This window comes from Pelodiscus sinensis, chromosome 29 (genome assembly GCF_049634645.1).
Source record: "Pelodiscus sinensis isolate JC-2024 chromosome 29, ASM4963464v1, whole genome shotgun sequence".
Lineage (NCBI taxonomy): Eukaryota > Metazoa > Chordata > Testudines > Trionychidae > Pelodiscus > Pelodiscus sinensis.
In genome coordinates, this window is record NC_134739.1 from 11295500 (window position 1) to 11319944 (window position 24445).

Below are 24445 nucleotides of genomic sequence, written 5' to 3' on the forward strand. Positions count from 1 at the left end.
TAGGGTTACCAAATGTCCAGTATTTTCGCCTCGTGGCAGGGGAAAGAAATCAGAAAATACCAGACATTTTAGGTGTCCAGTATTTTCGCAATTTTTTTACCGGACAGGAGGCGAAAATATCGGACTGTCTGGGTCAGTACTGGACACCTGGGAACCCTATATAGCTCCTTTCAAATCCCCCCTTAAAGAGGTTGGTTTTACAGCTGTACAGTGAAACAGAGTATTTCTACCAGTACCACAACCTGAAAAGACTCATTCTAAAAGTGAAAATAAAACAATTTTAGTGCATTACTGAGCTTAAGATTTTGTAAGGAAACAGGAATTCTGCAAGATGTATGAAAAAAGCACTGAAATGTAAATATTCAGGGTTGTTTTCTCTCAGGGAAATATAAAGCCAGAAATCAAGACTGCTCTAGACAGTTTATTGTGCTGCTCCCCTTCCACCAAAAAATGTCTGCCCACTCACTCCTCAAGAGTCATGTTCTCAGAACTCCACAAGCCCTAGCCAATCCTACTAGTATCTATCTCAGGAGCAATGGCTTTTTCAGTAGAAAACCACTAATGATCTATAACTTTTTCAAGGCCTACGAAGCAGGATGTGGCCTTTCTGAACCAAAGAGGAAATCTTAACTGCTCCTGGAAAGAGATAGACATTTCATCTAAGCTAGCCAATAAAGATTGCATTTCTGACTCAGTTTATTCCACTATGGCTTGGGAGCCTGGGTATATGGAATTCACTCAATTCTATGATTTCTTGGAGCATGGGGAGGATAGTCTTCATGGGTGTATTTATTTGATTGGTCATTTGCCTACTTTTCATTATTTGCTTCCGGGCAGCTTGGCTGTGGATGTTTTCTTTCCGCAACAATGGTTTTCTTTTAGCAACGGTGCCTACTTTTTTGGCTACACTGATGTTTGCTTTTGCATATTTTAATATTTTAGAAAAGGAGATAGAGGCAATCTATTTTTCAAAGACAGTCCTGATAATTATTTAGCAAAGATAATCACTTTTTGCTAAATTTTGAACCTTTAAATTGTTAGAATCAGAAGAGGGAACGAAGGATATCCAGTTGTTTAATTGTCATAAGTTTAAAAATATTTCAAATAATTAGAACTGGTGGCACCAATTATATTGTGATTAAAACTGGTCTGCAGGTCATCAACAATCCTTATTTATATATTTAATCTTGCAAAATCCATTTTACAGTGACACTGCTGTCAATAATAAATCATATTTCTTCATTGTGTATAAAGGACTCATTAATCTTGGGATGTTACTTGTTAAAGTGGGAATAATGCTGTTCATAGAATTTTGTCAGTGACACTTCCTATGAGCAGCAGAAATGAACTTTAATGAACAAGAACCCCCAAAGTAATTTAAATACATACCATGTTACATTTTCTGTTTCCCATGCATCTTTTCCTGAACAAAAAATCAGAAAGAAAAAAACCCCTTCCTTTCTAATTAACAGTTTGCTGTAATCTTTTTTCCCCCATTGCTCAGATAAACTGATTGATACTAAGAAAAACCAGATTCTGGTGGTTTTAAAAAAAACAGAGGTACTGTACATAAATAAAAATGGCAAGCAATCCTGGAAAGGGTTTTTAAAATTTTCCAAATAGAATGGTTTCAAGCCTCAGCCAAACTTTATGGGCTAGTCTGGCTTTCTGATTTTCTCCACTCTTCCAAATAGGAACACATTAACGTTGCTTTTGATACAATTTTACCCCATTTTCTTGTCCATTATGAGACTGCAGAACTCTCAAACACTGCACAAATACATCTAGTAGTTGCAGGAGTAGTCTGAGCCTTGAATGATGCATAAATGCTGTAATTCAGCAATTCCTTCCATGACTTTAGAGTCCATGTCAGGACTTAGGGAGACTATGTGGTGACAGGACGTAGCACTTGAGCGCATGCTTAACTTTAACCCATTGAAGTCAGTATTTTGCTTGATCAGAAACCAGGGAGCTAGTGAGAAATGAATGGGCCCCACTGGTCCAGCAGACTCCATATAAAGAATCCTCTTTATATGCATTATAACTGTCTCTTCTCTATCACAATCACCATTGCTGTATCAAAGGGAATTATTGCTAAAACACACTGTTTCTTAAACCCAAAGCTTCATCCTAAAATACTTCATTGTCCCACCAAACACAGGGGATCTGCACTGTTAAGTTTAGGTTATTAGGAGCTTGGTTAGAGGCATAAGAATTATCCTCACAAGATGTGTCTTCAGAGCAGGGCTTAACTCAAAATAAGCTATGCAAATTGACCTACGTCAATTATGTAGCTTATTTTGAAATAGCTTATTTCGAAATTGTGAGCGTCTACACAGCACTTATTTCGAAATAGTGCACTCTTCCTCCGACTTCCCTTACTCCTCATACAATGAGGGTTGCAGGAGTCGGTAAGAAGTCCTCTAGCTTGACAGTATTTCAACATTATTTCGAAATAACTGCCTTCTGTGAAGATGCGGACTACATTATTTCAAAATAACACTAGTTATTTTGAAATAATATTGCTGTGTAGACATACCCATAGTTCCCCTCCTAGCTCCTTTTCCTGTCTGTGGGATTGGGTTAGCCATAATTTGGCCGGAAATTCTCCAGGACTTTAATGAAAAGTGCAAGTTTGAGAGGAATAGGCATGAATGAGTGTACAATGGGAGTAAACTAGTATCAAAGGAGTACTCCAGACTGTTGGAAGGGAACTGGATTCTGAACTAGTTTTACCAGAGAAAGCAGAAGTGGAAAGAACCTGCTACGGGACCACAGGAGAGAGGTGATGAAGCTAAGGGTTACAGACTGTATGAACAAAAGAAGACAGTCTTCTTGTAGGCTTTGAAAAATAAAATCTGACTATATTTTAATTGCATGAGAAGGTGATCTTATCAGATGGCAGAGGCATGGGCTGGATGACCTATTTAGTATTTTCCATTTCTAATGCCTAACTCTGTGATAATATGTTCTGATTGTTATCTTTGTTAAAGAACAGCTGTGCTCAGCTTCAAATTCTGTTTTCTGTCAATGGAGATGTTCTGTTCCATATAGCTTTAATTTAATAAAGCAAGCAAGATAGCATTTCCCACTCTGAACTCATGCAATTAAGAATCTTTAATCCCACGGGCCAAGGATCAGTATGCTGTCTTGCCAAGTATACTTTAGACCAGTTCTAACATTACTTTAGTGTAGCACCTTCTTCTGTAGAATGGTATCTTTGAGTACGTCTAATCTACATGGCTCCATCGACGGAGCCATGTAGATTAGTTTACACGAAAAAGGGAAATGAAGCTGCGATATAAATAATCGCTGCTTCATTTAAATCAAAATGGCCACCATACTGTGCCGATAAGCTGATTGTCGGCACAGCACGGCAGTCTAGACAGGGATCTGCCGACCCCAGAACCCTTCGTTGGCAGATCCTGTAAGCCTCGTTTCACGAGGCATAAAACTGATTCCTTGTAACTGGAAAAGGGTCCCATTACAGAAAAATCACAAATCATTGTAAGCTTTTTGGAAAAATAGCCCATTTTCAAATTGATAATGAAATGTGGAAAAGTCAAAATTTATTTTAGCTTTTTCTTTTGCATATTTTTCTATCACTAGTAGTGATGAATGCTATTTTGCTTGCTATCCATAATATTGTTTATATACTATGTTATTCAGAACATCTTTGCAGTATTACAAAAACCCATTGCATTGTTTACTAACCAATATACTAAAGAGTGATTTTTTTAAACCAAATCCTTCATTGTTTAGATCTTTTCAAAGTATTATTGTAGCCACTCAAGAATCCTGGGATTCTGCAGTGTTATCAAAACTTCCGACAAAGTCCCATTGCTTCTAGTTTGATGAAAACTACTACTATGTGGTGGCAATCAGAAGTGCCACAGAACTAAAAACTGTAGCTCACAGCTGCTGGTCGAGGCCAGCTAATTTAGGTTTGTGGGATGTAGGCTAAGGGGCTGTTTTACTGTTGAATGGGCTCAGACTGCAGTCCAAAATCTAGGACACTCACACCTTGCACGATTCTGGACTCTCTGGACCCCTTAACTGTGGTGCAGACAAGACCAAATATCTATACCACAGTTAAAGTACCTCTTCTTAGGGTTGCCAGATGGTTTAACCAAAAATACCAAACACCACCTCCAACCCCCAAAAAAAACACTGGGGAAAAAATTCTGTTGAGGGGAAAAAAAGGGGTGGAGACCAAAGCTGTTGAGAAAGAAAAAAGGACCCCAAGAGTTATTAAGAAATAAAGAAATAAAAAAATACATAAATAAAATAAACAGCATGGCCCCTTTAAGTGCGTGCACAGTCAGAATAGGGACAGGAAGAGGAAGGGTTGAGCACTAAGACCCAGGGAAGGCATTGCTTTCCCTTGCTCAGTTCTTTAGGCTGCCGGTGGCCATCTTGTTTTCTTGGTCTAGCCAGAAGGGAGCTTCCCTGCAGAACCAGGTAAGCAGGGGTCTGGAGGTGGAGGTCTGGTGGGGGGCGAGGGCTGGGCCCAGTTGCTGAGTATGTCGTAGGGTTGACAGGTGTTCGGTATTTTCACCTCCTGGCAAGGAAAAAACCTAGAAAATACAGCCTCTTCCCGACTTATGAACCGGTTACGGACCAAGCAATTGGTCGGAACTCGGTTCGTTCGTAAGTTGGACCCCATAGAGTTACACACGACCGTGCTGTTCGTAAGCGCGGATCGTGTTCATAACTCAGGGTCCGCCATTTATGACAGCTTTGGTCATAACTGCAAACGGTCGTAAGTTGACTATTTGCAACTTGGGGACCGGCTGTACTGGACATTTTAGGTGTCCAGTATTTTCTGAATTTTTTGACCAGAAAGGAGGTGAAAATACCAGACTGTCCGGGTCAGTACTGGACATCTGGCAACCCTACCCCTTATCTTGAATCCTGCAAGCCTGAGTCAGCTGGGTTGGGCCAGCCCCAGGCCACCCTTGATGACCTGAATGAAGAGAGAACAGAAGGATACAGTAACTGATGAAGGTGCTTTGGGGCTGGGGTAAGACATCAGCCTGATTACACAGATCTGCCATGTCATAATCACACCATAGGCCCATCCAGTTATACACTGAACGCCCAAGAGGTACAATCTCTGCTGCTCTTCCATTTCCCTAAACTGGAGTTCAAATCTGGCAGTTTTCTTCTTATCTTGTCTGGCTCTTCTGTCCAACTCTGCCACAACGGCCAGGGAGTTTTTCTCACTCCAGTCAGTCAGGTAAGAAGTATCATCACAGACACTAATCTTTTCCTCTGCTTTGAGCTTAATTCTCCAATTTGGTCGTAAAGTAACGATAAGCAGCGTCTATAGTAAATTATAGCAATTTCTAAGAATCTGAAGTTACAACTCAGTGACTTGGAAGAAGGAGAAAGAATTTTAAAAATTTAGTGTAAATAAAAGAGTAATTGCACACATAAGTAACTAGACTGGGGGAGCAGTGTGAATATATAAAAAAGGTCAGAGGAGCAAAGTGAAGTACTTCTATGCCACATTATTTTATACAGATTATATAGAAAAAGTTTATGGGCTAAAGTAATGCATAATATAATTCTACTGAAGTCAATGCAATTAGACCAGGGATACATTTGACCTGTGGTGGTGATGTTTAATTTTGTTAAGGCTAACTTGAAAAACTCATGGGACTAATCAAGAACTAGTTATGACCCCATTGAAATAGTAATAAAAAATAAAAACAGACTGCTGCACATAACTGCCTCACTAATGTCTATTTATTGCATTTTCCCAACTAATTTATGTATGCTGCAGTTCTCTGAGAAACTCTGCTATGAATTAGGCCAAGAAATGTACTGTGCAGTCTCAGAATGCCCTGTCTTTTAATCTGTATAAATCTGATCAGTGCACAAGCTGTCCAATCTGCCTACAGGCAATTTAAATTCTCTTGTTAAAGTAGATTTTATTCATCAGTGTTTAATAAATAATGAATATGAAAAGGATGAAATATGGTTTCTACCCATACCACTTCCTGCTGCAATACTGTCAAAGTGCATAAACTAAACTGGGTTAATCATAACCAGTTCTTGCATGGGTGCCCACCAAGGAAATTCTATATGCTGTAAGAAATGGTGGTTGTTCAGTAGGTGCCACACTTTTCCCTAAATTAATATTGAGCCAATGCCCGAGCACAATAAGAGAAGTACCGGTATTTGTGCAGCAGAAGAGATGCTAGGCCTGGTTTTCCATTGCCTTGCATCTTTACACATTCACATGGTTGCTGTAGAACAGTACTGAGTCAGAATAGTGTTTCACATCCATTTTCTGCAGATGACTACATAAAGGTGCAAAGCAGTGGTTAATCAGGTTCACAGTATTTTGAACGAAATGTAAAACTACCTTCCTGACCCCTTGTAGTCACTTTGTTTAGTAAGTCAGAGGAAAACTGTTCTTATGTGTTTTAGAAAAAGAACTGCTTCTAGTAAGATTACTTGGTTTACAAACCAAATCATTTTAAATAAACATGAGGGGGCAGTGCTACACTCACTACACTCACCAACCCTCCTCTCCGGGGATAGGCAGCCCCGGCTCTCCCCTTGGCCGCCGGGTGGTTGGGCTGAGGCCGGCCCGGCTCTCTCCCTCCAGCTGCCAGGGGGACACACGGCTTCCGTCCCTCCCAACACTGGGGACGGGGGCCCTCTCCAGGCCCCGTGAGGCTGTCGAGTAATGAGGAAAGGGGAGGGAGAAAGGAGGGAGGAGGCAGGTGGGATGCAGCAAAAAGTTTTTAAAATATATAGAGAGATAGCTAGCCCTCTTTGGACTCAAGAAATACACCGGGCCAACTTTTTCACAGGCTTGCAAGGTATATATAATTGTGTACAGACCATCTTTTCTATAAGTTCAAGATATGTTCCAAAAACCTTGGACTTATAGCAAAACAACTTAAAGCGGGGAATTTTTTTCCCACAGCTGACTTCCATTTGCACAAATTGGAGGGAGGGGGGGATTGTGTGACTTAAGAGTGGGAAACGGGAGGACTGATAATGCATCAGTTCCTAGAAGCGTCAATGATGTTAGTGTGGAACGGATGTATACCGGGGACGCCCTGTATTATGAACTTACTAAAGACCAATGTTACTTGAAAGTACTTGTATTACAATAGTGCAATATTAACCACAGTTTCTAATTTATAGGCAAGAAATTCTATCATTGTAGATATCATTGCAGATTACCAAATTTGCTTTACTTTTGAAAGGTTAGATTCCTTCTGGGAATAAATACTTCCACTTAATATTTTCAAAATTTGTTCCTGGTCTTGTTTACTGATGCAGTAAAATCATGAAGCATTCAAGATGGCTGTGAGGAGAATAAACTTCTGTTCATACAGCATGGCACCTGGGACCACCCCTCCCCCAAGCACATGTCACATGTGATACACAGAGAAGAAATAGCTACCAAAGCAAGCAGATGGAGATCAAAATACTCAACGCCTTTTGTTTGGTTATAGTTTCTAAAAGTCTGATGGAAGAAGCAGACAACATAAAAATCATATATGCAGCCCCTTATGTTTCCTGATTCCAGGACTGTGAAATTTGCTAGCATATCTTGCCTAAAATATGTAATCTGGAATTTACTCTTTTCTTAAAAAAAACCAAGCAGACTGTAGTCTGAGCCCATTCAGCATTCATTGGCCTACTCTACATTAAACTTTTTTTTTTAACTTCCACATTTTGTTGCACTACCATACAACTCCCACTGACTATGGCAATGGTGAAAACTCAAGTAGCCACTAGTGTTTTTACCATCATTCTGCTTAACTTTGGACAGAGTAGGCTGAAATGAAAAGATTTCAAGCACGATATAAATGCTAAGATTTCACTTTGATAACAGAAAGAAATATGGTGGAACTTTCTACAACAAATTTGTTAGAAGAAAATAACCACTTTTATTTTTGGCAAAACCCTACTCTCACAAAAAGTGTGACTGGATATTTAATATCTACAGAAAACTTTGTTTTTTAGGATCTCCTCAAAAAGACATGACCACTAAATGTCTAACAAAACGTAATTTGTCTGTCTCAGAAAAATGAAGAATGTAGATATCTCTCCTTGAATTTTGTACTGTGATTGCCAGGCGACTTTTTCAAACTGCTGATGAAAACAGGCAGTTCTTTCTGGATTTTTTTTTAAGTTTCTTAGATATGGTTTGGAAGCCCTTTCTGCATACCACTGTGAAATTTTCAGTATAATAAATTAATATTTTAGCTGCACAGAATCTGCCATAGTTTTCATTGTAGATTCCCTGTTTAAAGGGGTTTATAAATGAGTTCCAACAATATGCTCTTTTAGCTTGCATGGGTAATAAATATTGGTGCATTATATTTCATAGCGCAATCAGTAAGTATATAAATATCAGTGATTTCAACCTCTCTGACTTGAAAAAGAGAACTTGTAACATGTTTTTTTCCAAAAAGGGACAAAAAGCAAAAGGAAATACAATAAACAGTTTTATTTTTTACATTATAGAGTTTAAATATGTATTTCTAGCCTACAAGAGTAATTTCTAGCAAGCATTAACGTACATGTATGGACTTCTACTTAAAGCATTATAACACAATATAATGCTTCTACAATCATTCCACTACAATATACATCACTTCTCCATTAATTGTTTATGAATCCTTCATGTATTTAAAATACAGTGCTATCCTGCAATCAGTGTCAATATTACAAACCAGAGACTTTTCTTCAAAAAACACATATCAATACTCATAATTTTCTTTGCATTTTTGCTTTCCATTGATTTACTCTCCCCTATATGAACATTTTATACTAGACATTTTTAGAATCTCTATCCACAGATGGCTCCTGAATAAAGAAAATGTAAAGCTTATAGATCTTAGAAGGATTGACTATTGTTTAACAACAAATATCCCCAGGATTGGAGGTAAAAAAAAGGGACATCACAAAAGAATAATAATGCTTTCACAACTTTTCTTCAGTTTTCCAATTTCTATTTTAAGTTTATTAGCAAGATTTTGCTCCATAGTATTTGATTCGAATGCTTGTACAAATCCGACATCTCACTTCATTGTTAGGACTGTAAGTTCCAGGGTCACAAACCACTGCAACCAAACAAACATACAGTATTTCAGTCAGATGCCTTCCACTTTGGGATGGATTATACACATTATAGAATTTTCAAGCTTATATAAGGGACATTCAGCAGATTACTATACTAGCTCCAGGTTATATTTTTTATGCTGAATATGGAGCTAAGTGAACATATGGAGGGAAACTACATGCTTAATTTTAATATATTTTATATTAGTTACTTTTCATTTAGTATTTAATGCTCCATTCCAACAATACCCTGTAGGATAAATCTACTTGTATTATAGTATACCTTTTTCAGTTTCTCTGAGATCAACACACTAAGTTTCACTTCATAGCACAGTAGTCTAACCAAAAGTCAGATCAGACATTAAGGGCTCAATCCAGGTGATGAGCACTTTGGCTGATCCATCAATACACATTAACTTTGCTTAACTTTGTTTTACATTGACTCTAGGTGGCTGTCTTGCAAATTTCAGTTGCCATAAGCAAAAGATGTAGCTTTTGGAAATGTCTAGTGACATGTAAATACTCCTGTCTTACTTTCCTGAAAAGATTTTTTAAAGGGTTGACTATTGATTTTTAGGTATAAAACATATATTTACATTTACCTTTTTAAGGTATAAAACATATTTAGCTTTAGGTAAACTCAAAATTAAAAAAAAAACCTATTCAAATTACAAGCTTTCTAAAAAACCAATACCAACCTACTAGATAGGAGTGAAACTACAGATGTGATATATCTTGATTTTAGTAAAGAACAATACAGTCCCATATGACATTCTCATATGAAATCTAGAGACATATATTCTCAATGAAATTACAATAAGATGGCTGCAAAACTGGTTGAAAGACCATACTCATTCAGTAGCTATCAATGGTTTGCTATCCAATTATGGGGGAGGTGTAAATAGTAGAACATTCTCATTAATGACTTGGGAGAATATGCTTATTAAATCTGCAGATGACATCAGGTCGGGAGGGGATACCAGCTCTTTGGGTCAAGTATTAGAATACAAGACAACCTTGACAAAGTGGAGAACTAGTCCGAAAAATCAGGAGAATTCCAAGAACACCTGAGCATTTATTTTAAAACTGAAGGCGTATCTGGTATTGCCTGGGTCCTTCAGGGCAGCGGGCTGGTGGTGTGGGGGGGTGCAGGAACCAGGGCACGGCCTTGGGGATGTAAGAAGGGCAATGCAGGAGGCTGGGGGTGTGACCCCAGCCCCTTCAGCCTCCAGGAGCCTTCTCTCTCTCTGCATCCCACCTCTAGCCACCACGGGCCTTTTCTCCCACCAACCTCCAGCTCTGCGGCTAACAGCTGGGGGTGGGGGAAGGGTTTGGGGCAGGAGGGCTACTTACCCAGTCTGCTGGACGGCACAATAGTGAGTGCCAGCCCAGATGGCCATTCTTTTGGTGGTGTGGCTGTCCCCAGTGGCAACTTGCACATTGCACTCTCTGCCCCCAGTGGCTAATTTCAGTATCATATCCCTCCTCTCTGTACCCCTCCCGTTTCATGTTATAGAAAACAGTTCCACTCCCAACACTTTTTTCTTGGCACAACGAAACCCTGACCTTGCTTTAAGTTAGGATAAGAGGAAACTGCATACCAAATTTGGTAGTCCTAGCTCTTACTGTTTAGGAGGAGTTCTTGAACAAAAAGACTCACAGATGGACAGACAGACAGATGCAGATTTCTAAAATATATAGACAGATGGCAGTACTATGAAAATGACCATTTCTTATTTATCCTATGCCCTGAATACTATACTTGATCTAAGAGCAAGAGGAGAAAGTCGGCCATATTTCCTGGAGGGACAGTGTCATCACATCTGTATTACGGTATGATAAACATCAAATTTTACCAGCACCTTTTTCCAGGCTATTTCCATTTCTGCCAGCTTTAAAATCTAGAATCTTAATGCCCCTCCAACATGTAAACAGCAGTACACTTACTTCTCTCACCAATATATATATATATATATATCTCACAGAAAAACTGTAAACCGGGATACTATACAATCTTTATATTGCTTGCTAAAATACAGATACTTTATTGTTCTATAATTACCACAGCAACTAGCACAGTCATTGTGGGTGTCATCATTTTTTCCAAAACCTGGTCGACAGCTGTCAATGCGAGTAACTTCAAAACTGTGGTCTATATAGTGTATTGCAGGTACATTCCGAAATTCGTGTTTCAGAACATATGTTTGTTTATGGAAAAATTCTTCAATGAGATCTCTTGCCTAAAATTTAGGAACAATTAAATAATAACTATGAATGTGGGATTTTGGTTTTTATATAGATTAGATATACCAATAAATATATTTTGTCCTAATATGTATATGACATGCAATATGGGCCTGATCCTGCACTCACTGCTCTGCATCCTGATACAGAGTCTTTCCTAGGATCAGGGCCAATATGAAATATAATGTATGTTATAAACAATCACTATAAAGCTAAATGAACTATATATATAAAACAGAACACTTGATTGTTTCTTTAAACTATATTACAGCTACCATATCATAATCCAAAGGTGACATTCTAGGAAAATTGAAATAAAAATATAGTACATGTTCATGTACTGCTAATTTTAATAATTTCATATTTTAGAAAGTAAATATATCAGAAACATTAGTATTGGCTTCAGCAAATTTTGGATAAATATGATATTTAAATACAGTTTTCTATCTTAAGTTGAATTATTTAGAATACAGACATCACATACACATTCCTGCTCTTTGTACAGGGTGGACTGCAACCACTCAAAATCTGTAGATACAAACGGTGAATTTCACTGCAGCATGAAGAGACTATAAAAGCCTTCTATAACACTTAAACTTTACTGATCCACTGAGTACAATTGTGGACCGTTTGCACTGAATACAAAGAAAACTACTTAAGAGTGGCACATATACATGGATATCTGTGGAAAATCTACATATCCTATATCATAAAGGGAGGACATTCCACAAATTGGTTACATAAGGGATCACTGGGTATGGCCACATTTATATGAATCCACTGAGGTAAAATATCTGCATAGGAAACATGGAACAGCAGTGGCTAATATTCCCTAACATATAGGCTGTGATTAGACTGCATCCCTTTTCCTTAAAAGGGATGCAAATTAGACATATCGCAATTGCAAATGAAGCGGAGATTTAAATCGCCCCCGCTTCATTAGCATAAAAATGGCTGCCGCTTTTTTCCGGCTCGGAGCTTTGCTGGAAAAAAGCGCCAGTCTAGATGCGGATCTTTCAGAAAATAAAGCCTTTTCGGAAAGATCCCTTATCCCGATAAAGGCTTTATTTTCCGAAAGATCCGCGTCTAGACTGGCGCTTTTTTCTGGCAAAGCTCCGAGCCGGAAAAAAGCGGCAGCCATTTTTATGCTAATGAAGCGGGGGGGATTTAAATCCCCGCTTCATTTGCAATTGCGATATGTCTAATTTGCATCCCATTTACGGAAAAGGGATGCAGTCTAGACACAGCCATATAAAATAGCAGTGCCAAAGCACCATTGTCTGCTTGTGGACTGATTAAATAGATTCTTTCTCCATGCTGTGCTTGCTCTAATCCCAATTATCTAAGGTTGGTACAGAGAAAAGGAAATTTCACCTTTAACTAACTCCGTGGTTCATATTTTATAAACACTTTCTCAAAGCCACTCCTTTCCTCATTAGTATGCTTGCATTAAAAAAATCCTACCTCCTGAACTCTTTGGTTGGTTACATCTTCACAGTCGTAAGAAATCTGTTGGCAAACTGCTTCCCACCCTGGAGCAAAAGGATTTACTATAAAGAAAAGGAGAAAGAAGTTAAAAGCAAAACTGCTTCGTAATTTCTCCTCACATATACCTTGAAGAATGCATAACAATGAAGCATCTTAAAATTAGTATCTTTCATTTAGAAATTTATTTTTACAAAGAATTGCCAGGCAAATGCCAGTTATCATACTATTGCTGCTACTTATTTTTATACTATATTAATTGTATCCCATTGCAAATACAACTCAAGAGCGGAGGCACTCTCTATTTTGCCTTAAATTTGTGAGGAATAGTCATTTTATTCCATTTGTTTCTGTGATCAAGGTACTGTTTCAATTTCAAAACCATTCTTGTGATCTAAGACACTTAACTGAATTTTTAATAATAAAAATGAAGAGAAATGAATAATCAGAAGTAAAGGCGATTGACTGGCTAGATGAGCTGGTGTAGAAGGCGCTGTGTTGTTGTTGTTGATGGTGGTACTGCGACCATGGGTCCCCATGGAGGATAGGAGAGGTGGATATAGCCACGGGTGATTGAATCATGGGTACTGTGGTGGTTACTGGATGGTCTTCTTTCTGATGGAACACCAGGACGATGCAGAGTAGGTGGGAGAAGAATGTTGGGAGAAGAATATACTTCCATGTTCAGTGCCACATCAGTGCAGGGAGAAGATGGTGTTGGGGAGAATGAAGTTTCCTCTGCTCCGTGCCAGTGCAAGCTATGTTTCCCGAGAGTTGGGGAATGCAGAGGTGACTCATTTCTGATATCAGGGAGTGTTGTAGGGTTGTGTGTGTGTCTCACAGTGCTGGAGCTCAGATTTCTCCAGGGACTTGTCGGATCCCATGTCCAGTGCTGACTGTTGTTTGGATGCTGGTACCAAAGCCCGCAATGGTGTGGCACTGTCTACTGGTGCCAGAAGAAATGGCCTATCCAGCTTAGCCTTTGGTGCCAGGTGTGTTGCCTGAGGGAATGGTACCGAGGAGAATGATTTGTGCTTCAGCTCCAATTCAGCACGCTTCAGTGGTGCCACCTTCTGCTTTTCAGCAGTGCCAGAGGATGCTGAATGGCGAATGGGTCGTTCAGGCTGATGTTGCACCACTGGCAGTAACCATGCCGGGGATGCCCTGGACTTACAGGAGTCCCAGGGGAGAGATGAAAGTGGCCTCTTCCTTGGAGCTGAGGGCTCCATAGAGGCAGACTTTTTTGAGTACAATATGTGGTGGGTTTTGTCCCAGGCTGGAGGGATGTCTCCCACAGAATATTCTTCAGTTACATCTCCCTGTCTCGCCTTGCTCTCAGTGTAATGTTCTGGCAGTGTTAGCATTTCTGGGAGACATTGCCCTCCCCCAGGCATCTAATGCAGGAAGTGTGTCCATCTGATACGGGCATTGTATGCCTTCAGGAATCACACTTCTTAAATCGGGGTGAACCCAATATGATAGGGAAAAAAAAGGCCAGGAAAAACGTTGAAGAAAAAAGGGAAGGTTTGTATTTTTTTGATAAATGGATTCTAAATATGAAATGAAGGTAAAAGATGACAGAAACGAGTAAAATGAAGTAAATTTTGGTCTGTTGAAGGGATGGTGTAGACGGAGCTTGGTCCTGCCTTGAGGGTGGAGGGCTGGACTCGATGACCTCTCGAGGTCCCTTCCAGTCCTATGATTCTATGATTCTATGAAAAAGGATGCACTGCTAAGGAGTTCTGTCTTCTGCAGAGGACAGCAGAAAAGGAACTGAGGGGTCCACACCACTCATGCAGACAATGGACACAGCAGCATGAGGCAGTGGCTGCACATGCACATTGCGGGGAAGGCACTGCTATGGGAAAAACCTCTGATTGCTGGTGCGATGGCGCACCAACACCTGAGTGGAGCACCCACAGGAACATCACTTGAAAGTGACTCTAGAGTTGCCAGTTACCACAGAGAGTCTTTTTCTTATTTTCTTACATCATGTTCACAGCACATAATGGTACTAGCATAAGACTATTCCCTATTTTACTTCAGCATAATTCAGCTTTCCCAAAGGAACCCCATTCTATATTTTTTTCAGTGGGGCTTACTCCAATATATAGTCAGTCTTAGCTTTTTTAGTAACTTGGAATCAGATCTACATCAAAATGACAGTGGAAGAAGGGAAGATGAGAGTAACTGTAGAAGTTTTAAGAACACATACATTTAGTGTTCTAAGGACCTGTCATAACATTTGAAGCTTAAAAAAAAAAGCTTAAGGACAGCTGTTAACTCAGGAGACTGTTTCAATTGCAAACTCACAGAGGAACTAAGAACATGCTGTTTGTTGAATACTCTGGGATATGTGTGAAAGTTTGTGAGACCCTACAATTCAACTCTGAACAGTAGCAACACAGTTTTGAGCAGGTAGGACTCAGAGTGAAGGTAAGCAAAACTGAAGGTATAACTGAGGAAGGAGGACATACCAGAAAGGAAATTATAGGCAGACAGCCTAAACAACTGAAAGAGTCCAAATGCACAGAACAGGGACTTGGTAAAGTACAAGAAAATTAATCTGTAGGCTCTCCACCATGAAAATGCAGATATTGAGATAGTAAAATAGTTGCACACTCCATGATGGGAAAGAAAATGAATATGTGAGTGGCATAATGTGGGCCACCTCAAATGAAGATAAATTGAGGGAGGCTAGACTCTGCTGGTAAGACATGTCCAATGGAGACCTGAGAATTATATTGATAGTCTGGGTCTTGTAATGATTATGGATGGAAGACAACTAAGGGGAAGGCAAAAGACTTGTTATATGGACTGGTTATCAATGGACATTAAAAAGACCAATTTGCATGTCAACCAGATGTACAATAATGAATTTCTGAAAAAAACTATAGAAGTTGCCAACCCTGAATAAGGATGTGGCAAGGAATAACACGAAGAAAATAGTAAGAAAAATAAATCTGATCATTTGGTAAAATTACAATATTAATGAAGAATCATAAATGATCTATGTCTGAACTAATGATCTTTTGAGAATGGGTGACAGGGGATGGACCACATCATGATTACCTGTTCCGTTCATTCCCTCTGAAGCACCTGGGACTGGCTACTATCAGAAGGCAGGATACTGATCTACATGGAACTTTGGTCTGACTCAGTATGCCATTCTTATATTTCCCAAAGCCCTTTACAAACTACACCTCTGCTTGAAAATAACCTTTCCAGTAGGATTGTTAAATTTACAGTACTATAAATCAACTAACTCATAAACTGCATTATAGCTCCATCTGTGGGCTAACAAGAAAAAATACATGTCTGAAGTGGGTTGCGCCCACGAAAGCTCATACCATCTACATGTTTTGTTAGTCTTTAAGGTGCTACTAAACTATTTGTTTTTTAAGTTTTTCCTGTTACAGACTAACTCGGCTACCCCTCTAAAGCAAGAAAAAATACAGATACTCTGAATAAAAGCAGAGAATCAACATGTTAAGGAATGTATGCCTCTGATATAACTGCAAATGTTACTTCTATTGTCCTTAATTTAGCTCTTTTGTTAATAAGGTATCAGTATGACACTACCTCTTAAACAGATGCTTAAATCTATTACCTTGAAAAGTAACAAATAGCTCATCCAGGAGGCCATGTTTTGGTATCTTGATGACATGACATTTATATGATGGTTCTATGACATGACATGTCAAATCAGAGATTAAATCGTTCAAGATTTTCTTCAGCTCCTCAAAGAATTGACCATTAGCTGCTAGTCTGCACTCTTTTGTAGTAAACCGAACAGATATCTGGTATGTATAGTCAGGTTCCCTATATGCTTAAGAAAAATAAGTATGCACATAAATACATGCAATACATTTGTCCTACACATACTATATTCTCTATGTCAGTGTTTCTTAAACTATGTTCTGCGGAACACTGGTGTTCCATGAACAACTTGCAGGTGTGCTGTGACCTCTTCTTTGTTTTTGTTGTTTTTTTTGTCTGACAGCAAATTTTTTTTAAAGAAAATTTTCATAGGTGTTCTGCATAAAAAATATTATTGTTTGGTGTTCCATGGTCTCAAAAAGTTTAAGAAACACTGCCCTATGTAGTCCTATTCTTTGTACCTTATATCTTAAATAGACTTTAGAAGTAAACTAATTTGTTATACTTCTTAAGCATAATGGGCCAAATTCATCCTTGTTATAGTTTCCCTGATTTAAATGGGGTTACACTGTTAATTTAGTTTGATATACACAAGAATTTTCCTATGTATACATTTTTGTAAAACTATACATTAAATACCAAATATGGAGAAATGTTATATGTCAAAACAGCTACAGAAATAACATGACCATTTTTGAGCCTGTGCACTTGCTTAATAAGTAAACATAGCTGAAATGTGATGAGAAGTTGTTAAAGAAAGTATTTCATGTATCTGCATTTTAGGGTGGAAAGTTTGTAAATCTGATTGGAAAAATAAATTACATCTGTTTCTTTCTCCTTTTATTTATTTTTTAAAAATTGTTTTGGGAGAATGATTGGATTGTTGAAGTGCACAATCTGTCATCCTTCCACCACTCATAGTCATCAACTAAGATTAGAAGACTCTTTCTATACCAGGACATTATCCTAGCTTTGACTCCTCTTTAAAACAAGTTCATAGCCATGTCAGAGCCTCTTTTCTGACCTGGATGGCAGGAAGGCAATGAACATATCTATTTTCCCCAAAGATAAAGATTATTTAATTCTCAAGGATGGTCACCACATACTCTTGGTAGTTATATTGATATGACTGAAATTAAAGTTGAATTGAACGGACTTATTGTACTAAAGGGCTACGTCTACACTGGCCCCTTTTCCGGAAGGGGCATGTTAATTTCAGAAGCCGTAATAGGGAAATCCGCGGGGGATTTAAATATCCCCCGCGGCATTTAAATAAAAATGTCCGCCGCTTTTTTCCGGCTTTTAAAAAAGCCGGAAAAGAGCGTCTACACTGGCCCCGATCCTCCGGAAAAAAAGCCCTTTTCCGGAGGATCTTAAGTAGGAATAAGATCCTCCGGAAAAGGGCTTTTTTTCCGGAGGATCGGGGCCAGTGTAGACGCTCTTTTCCGGCTTTTTTAAAAGCCGGAAAAAAGCGGCGGACATTTTTATTTAAATGCCGCGGGGGATATTTAAATCCCCCGCGGATTTCCCTATTACGGCTTCTGAAATTAACATGCCCCTTCCGGAAAAGGGGCCAGTGTAGACGTAGCCCAGATGTTTATCATCAAGGTGCTTGAAAATGTATTTATATTGTAGAGTATGGTGCTAATTGTGTTTAATAAAACAATATTCAAAAAAGTCACATGCCCTAGTTAATCAGCAAATTTGTACAGTCTTACCATATACCATAAATTTGTATGTCTTAAATCTCTCTCTCTCTTCTTGTATGTCACTTTTGATGGTTTTATAAGAAAGAGTGCAAGTATAAGATCCAGACATAGACTCCTGAAAACCTCTCACCATCAACTTTCCTGTTTCAGTGAGATTGATGTAACTTTGTCCTAAAATGGAAACAGGAAACTATCTGATTAATACTGAAAAACACTGACACATAATTTATGTAGTATGCTAACAGATAAGATATATTATTTACCTTTACATCGTTGTATCAATGTATTTATATGTATTGGTCTGAAATAGACTGAATCTAATGCCCTTCTGGCCTTGTTGCTAAGCTTATTTTCCCTAGCTCTTACCGTTTAGGACCATAGTGTCCAACACGCTAGCCACTACCCACAAGTGGCTATTTGGCCGGTTGAGTGTGGCTAGTTGGTTTGAACAATGTGGCTATTTGACCTGTTGAATGCTATAGTTTGCTACAGCAGTAGCCACTATAGTGGCCACTGTAGGGGTTGGCAACCTTTCAGAAGTGACATGCAGAAATTTAACTTATTCACTGCTATTTACAAGGCTGAGTGTGATTGATACTTTTAAAATCAATAAGGGTATGATTACACTGCCACCTTAGTTCGAACTAGGGTGACTAATGTAGGCATTCGAAGTTGCAAATGAAGCCCGGGATTTAAATATCCCGGGCTCCTCGTGGAACGAGGTGTACCGGTAGTTCGAATTAGAGAGCCTAATTCGAACTACCTACTCCATGCCGCGTGTAGCCACGGGCACGGAGTCCGCACTAAGGGAGATTTAAAAATGGCGGCGCCCGGCAAGATGCAAATGAAGCCCGGGATATTTAAATCCCTGGCTTCATTTGCAACTTCGAATGCCTACATTAGCCACCCTAGTTCGAACTAGGGTGGCAGTGTAGACATATCCTAATAGTCTCAGTTACATTTTAGTACCTTCATTAATAAATAAAATCAGATGCAGATCTTACCATTTAGTGTGATACTTGGCCTTGCTTTCCCTTGCTGAGTCCTCCAATCTCAGGCTCATAGTTTGATATTTTAAGCAGTTCACAAGCCTCTGTCTCCAACGCTGCTCTGCTAGTGATGATAGCAGAAGAACGGCAGCCTGATCCCCCGCTGTAGCAGCAGCCACTGCAGCTCCCTGGCACTCCCATGCCACACTGCAGCCCCAGGTTCAGCCCCAGCAGCCGCTCCACGGCCTGCCCCAGGAGCAGCTACCACACACCCCTAACCAAGCTCCAGCTCTTCTCCAGGACTGAAGCTGGGGCCATGGCCATGTAATGACTTCCCAGCTGTCCTGGGTGGCGGCCCTGGCTGCCAGAGGAGCCACTGCCACGGCCACACGTCCTGGGCTGGCCCTGGAGGCCAGAGGTGCTGCTGCCGTGGCCACGTGGTTTCAGGTAGGCCCCGGAGGCACCACTGCCATACCCATGCAGTCTCAGGCTGGTCCTGGATGTCGGAGAAGCTGCTGCCTCAGCCCCAGCCACCTCAGCCACAGCGCTGCCTCCTTCCATTGTCACTGGTCACAGTGCAGCCTAACCTGCTGCAGAGGAAGGGGGAAGGCTCCAACAGCAGTGCAAGCTCCTTGCTGTGTGCAGGGGAGGAGGAGCAGGGAGAGGGAGGAAGGAGGGGGAGTTGTGCTCCCTTGTGTGCCACTCAAAATTGGCTTGCGTGCCACATATGGCATGCGTACCATAGGTTGCTGACCCCTTGGCTACTGCTTCAGAACTGGCTGGACACCATGGGTTTAGGAGGAGCTCTTGAACTAATGGACTCAGAGACACACATTTGTACTCTAAAATATAGATATAGATAATCTTCTATATATTGAGAAAGTTTGCACATACAGAATTCTACTCAACCTTTAGTGACTGAGTTAATTTTTTTTTGTAAAAGAGAAGAGAAACAGAAAAGAAAGCCTAAGAATGTTTCATGTTTTCCATCACATATGGATTGCTTCTAGTTATGCAATATTCATAAAAATCAGATTCTGTGGGTTAGTGGGTGACAGAATAGACATGGAACCTGTAAGACTGGAAATAAAGCAGTAAAGAGAAAGCAACTTGCCTTTGAGATTCTTTCCATCTGGTCCAATCCATAAGTAGCTTGGATCTATAACTTCTTTTTGAGAAAGTGCCAAATCCATGCATACTAGGAATGGACTATTTGTATACACTTTAACATAAATGTTCACTGCAATATAAGAGAATGAATTAAACAACAATGCTAAAACAATGAAATTACTAAATATCAGTTTATACTTACATATATATTATATATTTTTTTGCCCAACTTGCAAAATTAGTTGAGTGTAAAATTAATCTCCAGATGGTCTTTATGTATTATTATTATGTACTGTGGAACTGTCCAAAATGTGATTTGTACTATCCAAACATACTGGAAAACATGGTCTGAATCCCAAAGTTTTGACAGCCAAAGAATATCAGATGTCCATTTTACAGATGAGATGGTGAGAGAAAAAGAAGCACCTAAACTCTTAATCTGTCATTGAATGCTTACAAATTTCCATAGCAACAGCTCAGGGAAAAGTATTTGTTGAACCACAGCTCTACATCATGGGAACACAGTACTGTAGGAATCACCAGTAGCTTCAGCAGCACATGGTGTCTCCTAGTGTATCCTGATAAAGGTTGGCACTTTCATGCAATAAAGGCTACTGTTAAAATACAATAAATTGACCACTGCCAGCACTTAAGATTTTGTGCCTCTGAAAAATATAAAGATTTAACGGTATTTTTCTAAAACGATCTATTTAATTTCTAAATAAATAATTGTGCTCCCATTGACTTTGGCTCTCCTCCCACACAAATTAAAGTTCTTCATAGTTTTTCTAAAGCCATTTCCACTGTAACTTTAGTAAGTAATTGTAAAGACGCAGAATAAATCTATCAGTTCAATTAACTGCTGACCAAACATTTACCAGATTGGCCCCATAATGTATCTGAACAAAGAAGAAAAAAACACGTTCAGACTGGAGCCATATGAGGATGAACAAGATATAACCCTGCTCTATACCTAAGTACACAATTTATGAGATCTGTTACATTGGGTATGGAATAAATATGTTTTTCACTGCTATTGGATGTGTAACAGGTTTCCATCAACGCTACTATGCCAGTAACTGCACTTGTCTCCCACCAGGCAGGACTATGCTTCATCCCCAAATAGTCTGCCATTCTGAGATAGCCACCATGTAGTAGCAAACAGGTATTCAGGAAGCAGTTTGAACTCTCTGAACCTTGGCACAAAGGCTTTTTAAACACTGCTTACCTCAAAAGAAGTTTGTTTTCCAACCCACCTTCATGTCTGGCAGAATAGGACCTTAATTTAGGAATTCACACCAAAACCATGTCTAATGCAGATGCCCTTCTTTGATAACAAATGCATAACTGTTCTTTTTCATCTTTAATTACTGTGACTTAGTTTAAAACATTATAGTCTAGGCCAAAACACAGTTCTGAATAACTGACTTGGGCCACATCTATACTTATTGTGCTGGAGATCAATCTTCTGGCATTCGATTTAGTAGGTCTAGTAAGGACCCAATAAATCAAACACTGAGGTCACCCGCAGTCAGTGAGAATACTCCTCTATTTGTGAGGAGTAAGGGAAGCCAATGGAAGTGTTTGTTCCCATCGACCTCCTGCTGTGGAGACAGCACCAAGCTTGGCTTTAGGTATGTGGACTCCAGACACATTATTAACATAGCTGGAGTTGTGTTTCTTAAGCTTAACTTCTGGGTCTAATATAGACCTGTTGTTAACAGTCCTTACTGAAAACAGACTCTCCAATATAGTCTGAGGAATGAACTATCAAATTTGCACATTTTGCCAATGAGTTTTTATATAAAATTTAAAAAGGTGTAAGTGCACCTTCTACTGAATCATGCAATGGTTTAATTTGAATATTTTTCTATTTACAGTGTCCTTTATTTCACAGTGGTTATGCTTTGTTGACAGCTTTCAGATTATGGTAATTGAATTGTTCCAGTTGTTGGTAATAATTTGACATAAAAATTTAGTTACCTTTTTATTATGTCTAATAATATAATATCTAATATTATATCTAATGTCCTGTTTATATACTTGAAGAATTATATTATATTCTATATAAGATTTAATATTCTTGATATAACACAGCAACAGTCATTTACATACGTACATTTGTTTATATCCTTTTTTTATGTTTTATTAATATTGCACTAAAATGCTTACTGAGCTCTTAACTATAAAAATAATAATCACCTTGATGTTTGGTGTTGCCATAAATGTAATTCTTTTTAATTAATTTAACAGAATATTGTTCTTCATCAACTGCCGCTTCCACTGTACAGAAAACACAGTAAGGCATAATTTTTTTGAAAAAAAAAAATCAAATCAAATCAAATCTGAACTCAGTTTGTTTCTCAGCCCAAGGCCCCACCCCTTTTGCCTGAGATCCCGCCCCTTCAGCAATCTCCCCTCCAGATAAAGCCAAGCCCCGCCCTGCCTGGATGCCCAATCCTTGCTGCCCAGGCAGCTTGGGAAGGCAATACCTTCCCTTGCCTACGTTACCTGTTGCCCACGGCTAGGAATGTCACCGGTTAACCGTTCCCGGGTGATGCTTATTGGTTACCCAACTCCCCACCCGCAGGGCTCCCGTTTAAATGGTGAAGGGGTTACACATAACGTTTAATCGGTTAACTGACGAAACGGGATTCTTCATCCCCAATGGGGGCGAAGCCGGCTGTGCCAGTATTTGCCGCCCCCCCCCATGACTCCTGCCCCAGGGTTTCCCTGGAGGCCGCCGGGCTGCCCCTGGAGGGTGTGTGGCTTCCTCAAGGGCCAGGCCACGAGATAGCAGAGGTGGCCTGAGGAAGATGAAAGCCTTGATGGCTCCTGGCCAGAGGGGCCCTAAGGCTCAGGGAACAAGGGGCTCTGGGAGAGCACAATGGCCCTGTCAGGGCCACAGCGAGCAGGCCTGCTCCGGGGTGAGCCGGGCCCCTGAGGACACCGGCTACCTTGGGTCAAAGCCCACAGGGCATTCAACACAACCGCCAAGGCCAGGCGGGAGGCGCTGCAGGGCCGCGAGCCCCGCCCCCAGCCGGCCCCCGCCATCCCGGCTCCCTGCCCAGGAGAGAGAGGGGGCGGGGCACGGTCCTCCGCATCCCTTGGCCGCCCCCCTCCCCCCACCCGCGGCCTTCCAACCGCCGCCGAGCCAGCCCAACCGCCTCTTTCCCGCTTGTCGGGACCGCAGCGCGAGCCCAACCGCCCTTTTTTTTTTTTTTTTTGCCTGCCGCGCGAGGCTCAAACGCTCTTCCCGCCTTTTTCCCCTCCCTCCCCCCCCCCCGCCCGTCTCGTCCCCAGCGCGAGGTTCAAACGCTTTTCCCGCCTTTCCCCCCCCCCCGTCTCGTCCCCAGCGCGAGGCTCAAACGCTTTTCCCGCCTTTTTCCCCCGCCCGTCTAGTCCCCAGCGCGAGGCTCAAACACTTTTCCCGCCTTTTTTTTCCCGCCGGCTCTTTCCCATACCTCAGTTCTCCCGCGAGGCGCCCCCCCCTCCATTCCCTCCTTCCCTCAGCTGCCCCCGTGGAAGGGCTGATGAGGATGGGGGGGGGGGGAGGTCCGTGACAGTTTTGCCTGGCTAGGGTATCATTGCCCCCTTTAATAAAACTGGGGGGGGGGGTCCCTTGCTGCACCTCCCCCCCATACACACACAAGCCAAGTTGCAACCTGCAAAAACTGATCACCCAAGCAAGGCACTCCTTCCTTGGGATTGACTGGCCGCCCCGCCCGTAGGTCACCGTCCCCCTCACCCTGTGCCCCACATCCCTACACACTTCCTTTTAACTGTGCCCAGGAGTGATTTCCAAGTACCCCAGTGCAGTGCTTTTTGTCCTGTTGGCACTGCTAGCCAAAAGGCTAGAAATATGTTCAGGGACCTTGCCAGAGCCGGTGTGTGCCCCTGCTTCGCACAGCTAGAAACAACTAGGATTGCCAGATGGTTTCAACAAACATACCAGACACACTTGACCTTACATCACAATTTACATTACATCTTCTTTAGAAAATACCCGACATTTATATATTCTCAATTTTTTTCCCGAACAGAAAGCTCAAATACTGGACTGTCCGGTTCAAAACCGGACACCTGGCAACCCTAGAAACAACACAAAAACTGTGTTTAGAAACCATGGCCTGGTCTCTGTCCCCATTCCTC

At 40.6% G+C, this 24445-nt stretch overlaps 1 protein-coding gene across 1 annotated transcript; it reads right to left on the bottom strand.

Moving 5' to 3' along the window:
* Positions 1-8467: 8467 nt before the first annotated feature.
* On the bottom strand, positions 8468-23496 carry ZPBP2 (zona pellucida binding protein 2). The gene is made up of 8 exons (XM_025181832.2): positions 23251-23496; positions 22496-22576; positions 20298-20423; positions 18204-18365; positions 16436-16654; positions 12805-12890; positions 11159-11336; positions 8468-9098 (listed from the first exon to the last, which is right to left on the bottom strand). Exons 1-8 carry the CDS (start codon positions 23345-23347, stop codon positions 9001-9003), a joined length of 1047 nt encoding a protein of 348 aa, XP_025037617.2. The 5' UTR covers positions 23348-23496; the 3' UTR covers positions 8468-9000.
* Positions 23497-24445: the final 949 nt, after the last annotated feature.

Coding starts and splice junctions, on each gene's coding strand:
- ZPBP2 (XM_025181832.2), bottom strand. CDS start 23,347: ATGGCGGGGGCCGGCTGGGGGCGGGGCTCGCGGCCCTGCAGCGCCTCC. Junction 20,424..22,495: donor TGGCAACACCAAACATCAAG/GTGATTATTATT, acceptor CTTATATTGCAG/TGAACATTTATGTTAAAGTG. Junction 12,891..16,435: donor GCTATTTGTTACTTTTCAAG/GTAATAGATTTA, acceptor TTTTCTTTATAG/TAAATCCTTTTGCTCCAGGG.